We start from the raw sequence: 12,262 nt of genomic DNA on the forward strand, positions 1-12,262 counted from the left end.
TTATTCCCCTTCTATGTTGATGATGAATGTCCTGCCTCAGAAAGTAAGGACCTGTTGTTCAGTTGCTAAGTCGTATCTGACTCTGCAACTCCATGGACTGCAGCACACCAGGCTCCCCTGTCCTTCTCTATCTCCTAGAGTTTGCTCAAATTCATATCCATTGAGTCAGTGATGCTATATAAGAGCTAATGCTCAAAATTTGCTTACAGAATAATCTCTTTGTGGTATTTCAGTCTATAAAACCTTAACATGTGGAAGTTGTCTATCTACAGGTATGACTATATTGAAAAATATGTTTGATACATTTGCTAATGAGATAATTAAATTTATTTCATGAAATTATCTAGTATTTTACCTCAGAGATTTGAATTCAAACCACCTCCCTTGTCTGTCTCTAGTCAGTACCCTTTTGGCAGTAATGTACAACCGTCTGAACAGAAGAAGGGGAAATTTCCAATCTGGCCAGAATGGAGCGAAGCAGACATAAATGCTGAGAAGTGGGATGCAGGGAAAGGTGCGAAAGAAAAGGACAAAATGGGGAAGAGCCCTGTACTTGTAAGTAGGCTTGAATGTGACTAGACTTCAGTTTGGTTTTTGATTGTAAGTGGAACAGGATTTGTTAACATGTGTGCGTGCTCACTCTTCTCCACAGCCTCCATTAAAAAGAGAAATTTTGCCTTTGTCCACCTTAACTTCCCTCATCCTACCTTGTCTCTCCAAGTCTTTAGTCCCGAGCTTTGATGAATTGCATTTAAGTAAATGGGAGGAGAGAAATGACCAAAACTTCATAAGAATGAAAGGGATAGAAAAAGCTAGCTAATAGATTTCGAGAGAATTGAGAACCAGGTATTTAGAGATGTTGGTTTAGGAAATGAGAAGTCTCCACAAAATTGTGAGCTGTTATTTAAAGATTATAGGAAAGATAAATTTTTAAGAGATGTTACGAGGTAAGAATTGAATCCCTGTTATATCTGTACCCCAAGATATTTCGATAAAAATCTTTGTCATTCTTCATTTACCTGTGACATTTTATAAAAGTTTTTTTTTTCTTTAATGTGGATCATTTTTAAAGTCTTTATTGATTTTGTTTCAACATTGCTTCTGTTTTATTTTTTGCTTTTTTTTTTTTTTGGCCATGAGATGTGGGATCTTAGCTCCCCAACCAGGGATTGAACCTGTACCCCATACATTAGAAGGCAGTGTCTTAACCCCTGACCACCAGTAAATTTCCTACCTGTGACTTTTAAACATGGTGCATCCCTGAGATTGAAGCTGAGAACTGAGTTCCTACAGTTTCCAGTTAAATTGCTTACTTAAGAATATTTATTTCCAAAAACCTCTTTGTAGAAAATACTAGTCTGGGTTTCATTGTAAATATGGCCCATTTATTTGATGCAGTAATTCATTCAACAGAAGTACTTTTAGAACACAGTACAATTTTCAAAACACAAAATTGCCGTAATGGCTAGGTTGAACTCTATTGTCTTTATTTGCAAAGAACTCTCAGAAATTGTACTTATTAGCATTTGCATTTTGTTCACAAAGTGCAAAATCACAAGCTGCATGATTTGTATCAGTAATTTGTTTACACAAAAGGCAGTAAGTATAATTAATTTCTGACATTGTTAGTATTTGAACAATTTCAAATAACAATATGTGAGACAATGTAATCTTCGTACCATACCTAAGGTAATTATGAAATGTTTAGATGCAAGGGACTTTTGAACTCTCTGGGTTCAAATGAAAATGGTTATGTTTTACATATTTTAATAGAAATTCAGATCTTATAGGGATTGTTTGGGAATTTTCATCAGCAAAAAAAAAAAATAGATTTTACAAATTCTCAGTTGAGCATTTGAGCTCTGGAAAAGATTCAGAGACAAGTCACTTTAAATTATAAAGAAGCAACTGGGAAGAGAAGAACAGAGTACCTGAAAACTCTGAAATAGGAAATGAGATACAAAATAATATTTTAAGGACCTTACAATCCAAGCATGCTTTTATCAGATGATTATGAAAAGTTCTTGTAAATCTCTGGAAGGTTGGGTATCAAATTCTGGAACTTTACAATGATGTTGAAACAAGGGTAAGTCTATTGGAAGGATATTTATTGGAAGAAAACCACTGAGACTCAAGTGATAATAAGGGTGCTGGTCACTTGATGTTCATTTTATTTGGGGGTAACACATTGGGCTATTGCTGTATGAAACTGCATGCTTTGGGAAGCACTCTCCTCATACTACTGCTGTGAATAGAGGCTATTCCACTGGAACTTGACATTTCAGAACCTAGCCAATACCCCATTCTTCCAATGCAACTTTCAGAAGGTAGGAAAGCACAGCTCAAATCTCAATTGTCATGGCAATGCAAAGTGGTGCCATCTGAGATAGAACCCTGCTTCCCACCCCCAGTTCTGTTCCACAAGCTCAGCATTCATGGCTCACGGAGCTACAATTTCCCACTGGAGTGAGTCCTGGACACTCCAAGCCTTGTGACTGCATTTCTGAAATATGGTGGCACATAAACTCCTTCCAATTCTAAAGAAAGGCAATGCCAAAGAATGCTCAAACTACCGCACAATTACACTCATCTCACATGCTAGTAAAGTAGTGCCCCAAATTCTCCAAGCCAGGCTTCAGCAATATGCGAACCATGAACTTGCAGATGTTTAAGCTGGTTTTAGAAAAGGCAGAGGAACCAGAGATCAAATTGCCAACATCTGCTGGATCATTGAAAAAGCAAGAGAGTTCCAGAAAAAGATCTACTTCTGCTTTATTGACTATGCCAAAGCCTTTGACTATGTGGATCACAATAAACTGTGAACAATTCTGAAAGAGATAGGAACACCAGACCACCTGACCTGCCTCTTGAGAAATCTGTATACAGGTCAGGAAGCGACAGTGAGACATGGAACAACAGACTGGTTCCAAATAGGAAAAGGAGTATGTCAAGGCTGTATGTTGTCACCCTGCTTATTTAACTTATATGCAGAGTACATCATGAGAAACGCTGGGCTGGATGAAGCACAAGCTGGAATCAAGATTGCCATAAGCAGATGACACCATCCTTATGGCAGAAAGTGAAGAGGAGCTAAAGAGCCTCTTGATGAAAGTGAAAGAGGAGAGTGAAAAAGTTGGCTTAAAGCTCAACATTCAGAAAACTAGGATCATGGCACCCAGTCCCATCACTTCATGGCAATTAGATGGGGAAACTGGAAACAATGGATGACTTTATTTTGGGGGGCTCCAAAATCACTGCAGATGGTGATTGCAGTAATTGCCATGAAATTAAAAGACACTTACTACTTGGAAGGAAAGTTATGACCAACCTAGACAGCATATTAGAAAGTGGAGACATTACTTTGTCAACAAAGGTCTGTCTAGTCAAGGATATGGTTCTTCCAGTAGTCATGTATGGATGTGAGAGATGGACTATGAAGAAAGCTGAGCACCAAAGAATTAATACTTTTGAACTGTGGTGTTGGAGAAGATTCTTGAGAGTCCCTTGGGCTGCAAGGAGATGCAACCAGTCCATCCTAAAGGAGTTCATTCCTGGGTGTTCTTTAGAAGGACTGATGTTGAAGCTGAAACTCCAATACTTTGGCCACCTGATGCGAGAGCTGACTCTTTTGAAAAGACCCTGATGTTGGGAAAGATTGAGGGCAGGAGGAGAAGGGGACAGCAGAAGATGAGATAGTTGGTTGGCATCACCGATTCAGTGGACATGAGTTTGGGTAAATTCCAGGAGTTGGTGATGGACGGGGAGGCCTGGAGTGCTGCAGTTCATGGGGTCTCAAATAGTCAGACACAACTGAGCGACTGAACTGAGCTAAACTCTTACAGGTTTTACCAGAAGAAACTGCCTTATGCATATGACCCTGGCAGTTCTCCTTGGATTGTTACAGAAGGCCACTTCTTGAAATGTGAGGCTAGTGATCAGGAAATTGGTATCAGTTGATCTGACCATTTCCTGTAAGTCCAGAGTTAGGTCTCAATTCTTCACCTAAGTGATGACAAAGAAAGGATATGGTGAGTGAACCAAATGGAGAACTATATGATAAAGTACTGTAAGGTAGATGTAAGAAATATACCTAAAGCAACATGACAAGAAAAGAGTACCATTAACAATAGGAGAGGCTCAAATCCTGGAGAAAAGGGAATCATAATGGGATGAGGCCCACTAATTTCTTCCTCAAAATCATTTATTAATTCAAGGTATGGAAAGTAGAGACCAAGAAGAAAGCAGTGTCCTGGAGGTTGTGTCAGTTTTTCTGGGTTGAAATGAAGTAGCATATTGTCTGAAGGTGCCAAAGCAGACCTTGAACCCAGATCCCAGGGCTAATTATGGAGAAGTGATCTCAAAATTTTGCATATAATTTTATCTTGAGACATCTATGTGCCTCATAAGCTATGAATGTGAAGCTTTTGCTGCAGAGCAAATGAATAAAAAAAAAACAGCATTCTGGAAGCTAAATAACTGAGAACAGATTTCATAATGATAGCTAGAGATTGGAATTTCATGTACACCAAGTTAGCTTGATAAACACTCCAGACTTTCCATTAGTGCCCCAACATGGCTACCGCATTCCATAATAAGTATGGAAAAAGTACACCAGCCCTACCAAATCCTAAGACCCAATGCTGACTAGGTCAAATTTATCTTGCACTCTGTCAGAAGGGAATAAAATCCTCCTCTTGGGAGGAAGACATCACCATTTAGAACCTGTATATGTTTTTATATCCAGTATATAGCATAGATTCAAAATTTACCAGACAGGAAGAGAAACAGAACCAAGTGACTAAAAATCAAGGGAAAAAAACAGATAATAGAAACAGATCTAGAAGGAACTCTGAGAATTTTCAGATGGGGCACTTTAAAATTTCGAAGTTAATACTTTTAGGGGAAAAAAGCAAAGTGAGGGAACCCCAGAAGTCTAGTACTTCTCTTGGAAAAACATCAGTCTATCTTTTAAACTCATTCTTCTATCATTTTGACTAGATGTCTGAGTTGCCTTTGTCGTCATTTGAATTATTCCAGTATGTTAAGTGTGACAATAAACCATATGCTTCAGATACACAGAAATGTATTAGGTTTAACTCTCAGACAATGTCCTCAAATATAACCTATTTCTCAAGACACATGAGTGTTAGGTAAACATATAATGAAAATCAAAACAGTATTTATTTGATCTTTCCCCATTAACTGAGAGGAAATTTACTCTCTGCCCACACCACAGATAGATTATGTTGCTTTAGCATCTTGTTTGTACTCCTAGAAATTTTCATATCTTTTTTTTCATAAAAATCTCAATAAATTTTTATTTCTCATAAAGATTCCCCATCACCCACCACCTCATAAGCCAAGAATTTTCACATAGCAGTTACTTGAGGTGTCTCTAACTTACTAGACTGCTTGCATTTGGGCACCATTCTTTCTCCAGAATTCACCAATTGATCCATAGTTGGGGGTCAAAAACTAATGAATTAATTGCCTTTTTGTGCATTTGTTCCAGAAAAATGGAAACTTAACGTTCACACAAAAAACAAACCTGTACACAACGTTCATTGCAGCTTTATTGGTAACAGCCTGAAACTGGAAACAGCTCAGATGTCCTTCAATGGGCAGATGGTAAACAAACAAATTTCTGTAGCATGAAATATTACTCAGCAATAAACAACCAACTATTGACACATGCAAAAACTTGAATGGATTGAATCTCCAGGGAATTAGGCAGAGAAATGAAATAAATCCAAAGGGTTACAGACTATATGGTTCTACTCATATAACATTACTGAAATAACAAAATTATAAAAGTCAAGACTAAACTAGCAATTGCCGACTGGTATGGATTAAACACAGACTGGGGAGTTGGAGGGTCCCTGTGGCTATACAAAGGTGTAACAAGGCTCCTTGTGCTGGTGGAACTGTTCTGTAATCTTGTCTGTGTCAGTGTCAATATCCTGATTGTGTACTACAGTTTTTTAAGGTGTTACTACTGGAAAAATTGGATGGAGAACCAAGGAACTCTCTGTATCATTTCATACAATGGTTTATGAATCATGATTACACCAAAATAACAAGTTTAATTAAAATGATTAATAAATCAAAGTCAGGTCAAAGGTACAAATTTCATTTACATGCAATCCTTTTTATGATTCTAACCATTTAAAAATAAGTAAATATTTTTTAAATCTTCTTTACTTAGATTAAAAAAAACAATATTTTCAGTGGAAAAAATGGCCTTACTGGCCCATTCAAAATTGTTTCCCTACCATACCTAATTCACACTCCAAAGCAGCTCATGCTTGTTCAGACTACTTCCTCTGCAATCAAAATGCTATTTAATAACCAAGGTTTCATTAATTAATTACAGCAATGTTAATTCAATATTCTCTAGGTACTTTATGAACTAGCTGTGAGAACAGTCACACAAATTCCTCTATAAATGCTTCTTTATTGTTCAGGTTCATTTGATATATTCATTTTTATTGGGATAGAGTTGTTTTTATTTTAATAAAGCTATATAGAGAAAAAACTTAACACATTTTTTTATGTAGCATTTTTTTGAAGACCCTGAAGGAAAAATTGAGTTACCACCATCATTGAAAATTTATTCCTGGAAACGTCCACAGGATTTTTTAATCAATCGGGTAAGAGATAACTTTACTATTAAACAAAATTTGTATTAGCTATGAGATATAATATCCTACTTTTGAAAATTTGCATTTTAAAAACAATTTAAGATAGTTTTCCTGTGGTATTTAGTAAGAAAATGTAATTACTTTTTGGCATTTATATTAGAAATAAATATTTATCAATATAGTTTGTACTGGTTTCCAAAAGAATATTGACATTTTGTTTAAGGCCTCAAGTTTCCTTCTTCTCTGCATGATTATAACCTAAAATGTTGCACAAAGTTTTCCTTAAATCTTGACACACTTTCTCCTCTCTGCTTCTTATGTAAAGGTCTTTTTAGGTTAGAGTTCATTCGCATTAATTTTCCAGTCCAAGAGAATAGCACTTGGATTTGTCTGTTCCAGGAATTTTTGAAGCATTTTCCAAGGGCCACTTTCATATCTAACTCCATTTGTTTTTTTGTTGTTTTTTGTTTGTTTGTTTGTTTGTTTTCTGATGTGGACATCACACAAGAAAACTTCATTTTAAATAGCATTTCATTTTAAATAGTGCTTATATACATTAAAGCTTTAGACACATTGATCAATCTTCCTAATTAATAGCTGTGTTAGTTTGAATATATTTGGTATTTTTAAGGGCTTAATTATCACTAATATCTTTTTTCCCTTCTCAAATCTCCCACTTTCATTTAATGCATAGAAAACTAGTAGGCTAAATTAGGTACTTAATGCTAGTCAAAAGATTAAAATGGAGCAGATTCCTCTGTGATTATGGAATTCATTGCATCTCTGTTTCTATGCAAAGTGATTTTATTCCTGAGTTTTAGCTTTTAGAAGCACTGCTACTAATGAAGAAAATATAATTTATCCATCATATTTTCAATTATTGTTATTAGTTAAGAAAGTCAGAAACAATAAATCTTAAATATTTATAAAAATAAGAAAATAACAAAGTACATCTTTGTCCATCAGAGTATTTTTTCAATGCCTGTCTGTAAAACACCTTAAATAAAATAAATCAAATTTATACAAACTGTATTTTTAAATTAGTTATATTGTTAGGTGACTTTGAAATGAACAATGCAAATTCTGTGATGTTAATACAATCACTTCATATGTATGTATTATTAGTAATACTCAGGCTCTACTCACTCTAAGTACAGAAATTTACATTCTAAGCAAATGAAGAATATAAATTCCATGAAGTGAGAGTGTTGTAAGTTTGGATAAGTAAGAAAGCTTTCTACCTTTTTATCCTTTTAGCATACCTTACGTCTGAGAGATACACTTGTACTAAAAATAAATGAATTCATTGTTGACAATGACGCTTCCGCCTTATTGAAATACTGTCATCCATCTCCATACCTCTCTCCCTTTGCACTGACCCTTTCTCTCCGTCTGTCGTGCTGGGACTGGACCAGAACAGCCAGAACAAAAAGTCCAGCCAAGCAGTAAAGTTTTAGAATAGTGTTGGCCAAGTTGTATTGTCTGAGTCCACAGTGATAAACACATTTGATTTTGAGATATTAAATATGGACAAGAAAAAGTGAAAGTGTCACCCAGTTGTGTCCAACCCTGTGGGATCCCATGGACTATAGCCCATCAGGCTTTTCTGTTCACGGGATTCTCCAGGCAAGAATACTGGAGTGGGGTGCCAATTCCCTTCTCCAGGGGTTCTTCCTGACCCAGGGATCGAATCTGGGTCTCCTGCATTGCAGGCAGATTCTTCACCATCTGAGCCAATAAATATGGACATACATAAAGTTTAGACAAAAATATTGTGAAATAATAATGACCTTTCTATATAAAACTTACTGAATATATATTGTTGCTGTTTAGTCACCAAGTCATACCTGACTCTTTACATCCTCATGGACTGTAGCCTGCCAGGCTCATCTGTTCATGGGATTTCCCAGGCAAGGATACTGGAGTAGATTGCCATTTCCTGACCCAGAGATTGAACCTACATCTCCTGTGTCTCCTGCATTGACAGGCAGATTCTTTACTGCTGAGCCACCAGGGAAGCCACTGAATATATGTGTATATATATATGATCTTGACACATTATATGTATGTAATTTTATAAATTGTGCTTGTAAATTATGAACTTAAGAGTCAATTCCAGGTAGTTATAGGTAAATTTCTCTCAGACATTTGAAAGTATTTTATAGAGTTTTCAAGGTGCTAGTTATACAGATGATTGAGTTTCTATAAAAATCTACTTTGCTAATCAAAGTCATTTGCATGTTAATTTGGTATGTTAAATATGTAAAGTTGATATTAATTGTAACTAATTTAAAAAATTTGCTACAAGTCATATTTTTCCCTATTATCTTTTTCTTTTACTGACCTTAACATATAAATGCAACTTTAAATATATACAAATTAAATAATGACTGCAAAATTACAAGATTTGAAGTCAAACAAGATTTTTAAAAGCTGTCTCAGTTAATATTTTTCATCCAAGATGAAGAGATTTTTCTAGCTACCAGATGTTAACTAAGCTTCAGGTTTAACTTGAGTGGTTTATTTAAATTTCAAATCGGGTTTTAAACTCTGTGTGTGTGTATGCATGCTAAATTTATCTGCATATGTTACATCTTACAACATTTTATTATGTTAAAATACTGTATTTTATAGGTATTATATTATTATATTAATGTCACAGCTCTATCAGAGGTTATCTTATAGAATGTTTATTTTTTTATTTCTTCCAATTCCTCTGTGAGAAAAGAAATCAAATTTGGCCTGTATGTAGCACACGGAATTATATCAGTAAACCAAATTTCCTTTATCCCAAGGAGCAATATCTCTTTCTATATATTTTTATTTCAGGCTCCGGTGGTTGTGAAAAGTGAAATCCTGTTTGACTTGTTTTCAGCGAATGAGCATTTACTCTGCAGTGAGGTAGGCTGGGGGAGTATGAACCAAAAAACTCCTTGAAGAATGCCTTCTGGACCTACTTAAACAACTCCTGGGTGGTCAATTTCAGTGCTCTTGCTCACCTTTAAATTTTAGTATAACTGAATATTTCATGCCCAGACACTCAAAGAGGAAGAGAAGTTCTTTAATTGAGTTTAGCAAGAGAGTCAGTGGAGGAGATGTTAATATTAGCACTGCTTGTGCCATGGACCAGGGTAGTCAGCTTCTCACCATCTGGGCATTTCTCTTCTGGATCCATGTAACTGGCAATTAACATAACATTGTTGCCAGTCTGAGCCTACATCATGCCCAAGAGTAGGGTGTCTGGTGGTGTTTGACTTGCCAATGTGGAGGAATCAGGAGATTCATTTCAAATGCAATACCTCACCTATACAAGACAGATTTTCAGCACAGCAGTCCTACAGCCTGTGGGAACTCACCTTCTCCTTCTCCACCCTGGGTTCTATCCATCATAAGTAGACCTGTTCCACTTCCCTAAGGTAGTTAGATCAGAAACAGGGATTTTTTTATTATTGTCTCTGAAGGCCCAGTCATAGGGGTGTAGTTATTATCCATTCAAACATTTTGTCTTTCTTATCTTTAACATCTTGGCCAATACTAAAATCAAAATATTTATTTTTTCGGTCAGGTTATACTGAGTAGTATAAAATTATCTCTGAATTGTTTTATATTTTATGAATTCCAAAGACTTTAGCATATTTTCCATGGATGTGTAAAGTGTTTTATTTATTTTTATTGAAGTGTAGTTGATTTACAATGTTGTTTTAATTTCTGTTGTACAGCAAAGTGATTCAATTCTACATATATACATATATATTATATCTGCATTCTTTTGTATGTTTTTTCTGTATGGTTTATGACAGGATATTAAATATAGTTCACTGTGCTATACAGTAAGACTTTGTTATTTATCCATTATATACACAATAGTTTGCATCTGCTGATCCCAAACACCCAGTCCATTTCTCCCCCACCTTCTTTCTTGGCAACCACAAGACTATCTCTATGTCTATCACCCCATTTCTGTTTCGTAGATAGGTTCATTTGTGTCATATTTTGGATTCCACAAAGAAAGTATAAAATAATTCTATAGTAAAATCTCCAGGTACATAGGAGGATATCTGATTTGCCTTTTTCAACTTAACCTACCTTTAAGAAGCTTTCTGCTGCTGCTGCTAAGTAGCTTCAGTTGTGTCCGACTCTGTGCGACCCCATAGACGGCAGCCCACCAGGTTCCTCCATCCCTGGGATTCTCCACGCAAGAACACTGGAATGAGTTGCCATTTCCTTCTCCAGTGCATAAAAGTGAAAAGTGAAAGTGAAGTCACTCAGTCGTGTCCAACCCTCAATGACCCCATGGACTGTAGCCTACCAGGCTCCTCTGTCCATGGGATTTTCCAGGCAAAAGTACTGGAATGGGTTGCCATTGCCTTCTCCAAGTTCTAGATAATCAAATTAAGAAAAATATAAATCTTATGACTTCAGACTCAAATATTTAATCTCCTTACAAACCAGGCAGTGAAACATACTCTGAAGTTCAACTCTTCACTGTGCCTTGCTGCCTGATGGAAACCTTGCAGGTGGGAGTTTTACTTGGAGCACTGCTGTACCTGCCGATCAATACGTGAATATGGGAATTAGTGTATTTAAGTGTGTGCTGAGTTTTACTTCTTTCTCATGTCTCATTGCTTGTCTAATTGATCTTATTGACATAGAAGGATCATTTTCTTCTCAAATTCTCACATTTACAGAATAGCAGCTCAATAAGGTGGCACTATTGGTAAAGAACTCATCTGCTAATGCAAAAGACTTAAAAGACTTGGGTTCGATACCTGAGCTGGGAAGATCCCCTGGAGGAGGGCATGATAACCCACTCCAGTATTCTTGCCTGGAGATTCCCATGAACAAAGGAGCCTGGGGAACTACACAGTCCATAGGCTCACAAAGAGTTGGACACTACTGAGTAGCTAACGCGTTCACTTTCACAGCTCAGTCTTTTATAGAACTTCCAAAATAGAGCCATCGTTGCTCTCAGAAGCATTCAGTCTTCCTCCTTTCTCTCTCCTTTTCTGTCACACACACACACACACATACAGCTAAAATGGTGATCATTGTCAAATCACTGACCATTTACTCTGAAAGACAGCTCTTAGCTAAAGATTTTTAGCTTGTATTATGATTATATTTTCTGAGAACAAAAGCAAGATACATGACTTTAATCTATAGGTCAGAAATAAAAATGTAGAATATATTACACATAGAATATAATCGTACTCCTGGAAGTAGATTTTCAACTGCCACCCACTCCCAAAATTACAGTGCCAACAACTGAAGAATAACTAATGAACACTACTGGTTTTTACCTCTAGCTAATGAGATGGATTATCAGCGAAATCTATGCCGTGTGGAAGATATTCAATGGGAGTGCTTTGGCCAATTATTTTAAAGGAACAGCAGGGGACCCCCCTCTTCTGGTCTGGAAGCCCTGGGAACACATATACTCTCTGTGCAAGGCTGTGAAGGGCCACATGCCCTTGTTTAATAGCTATGGAAAGTATGTGGTGAAGCTTTACTGGATGGTAAGTTCTTATACACGTGTGTTACCATTTGTGTGTCTTTCATATTGCAATATGTTTCTCTTACCTGTTTTTAAAGAAGCTAATAGAAGATGAGATAGTTTATAA

The 12,262-nt window shown here is 36.3% G+C and overlaps 1 protein-coding gene across 1 annotated transcript in view; it reads left to right on the forward strand.

The window, feature by feature from the left end:
* The window catches only part of ADGB (androglobin), a 187,519-nt gene that overhangs the window by 22,963 nt on the left and 152,294 nt on the right, over positions 1 to 12,262 (forward strand). Inside the window, exons 2-5 of the mRNA XM_069599306.1 lie at positions 399 to 555; positions 6,558 to 6,650; positions 9,471 to 9,542; positions 11,948 to 12,157. Of these exons, the coding sequence (XP_069455407.1) occupies positions 399 to 555; positions 6,558 to 6,650; positions 9,471 to 9,542; positions 11,948 to 12,157 (532 nt within the window). The remainder of the gene's footprint in view (positions 1 to 398; positions 556 to 6,557; positions 6,651 to 9,470; positions 9,543 to 11,947; positions 12,158 to 12,262) is intronic.

Source organism: Ovis canadensis, chromosome 8 (assembly GCF_042477335.2).
Source record: "Ovis canadensis isolate MfBH-ARS-UI-01 breed Bighorn chromosome 8, ARS-UI_OviCan_v2, whole genome shotgun sequence".
NCBI lineage: Eukaryota > Metazoa > Chordata > Mammalia > Artiodactyla > Bovidae > Ovis > Ovis canadensis.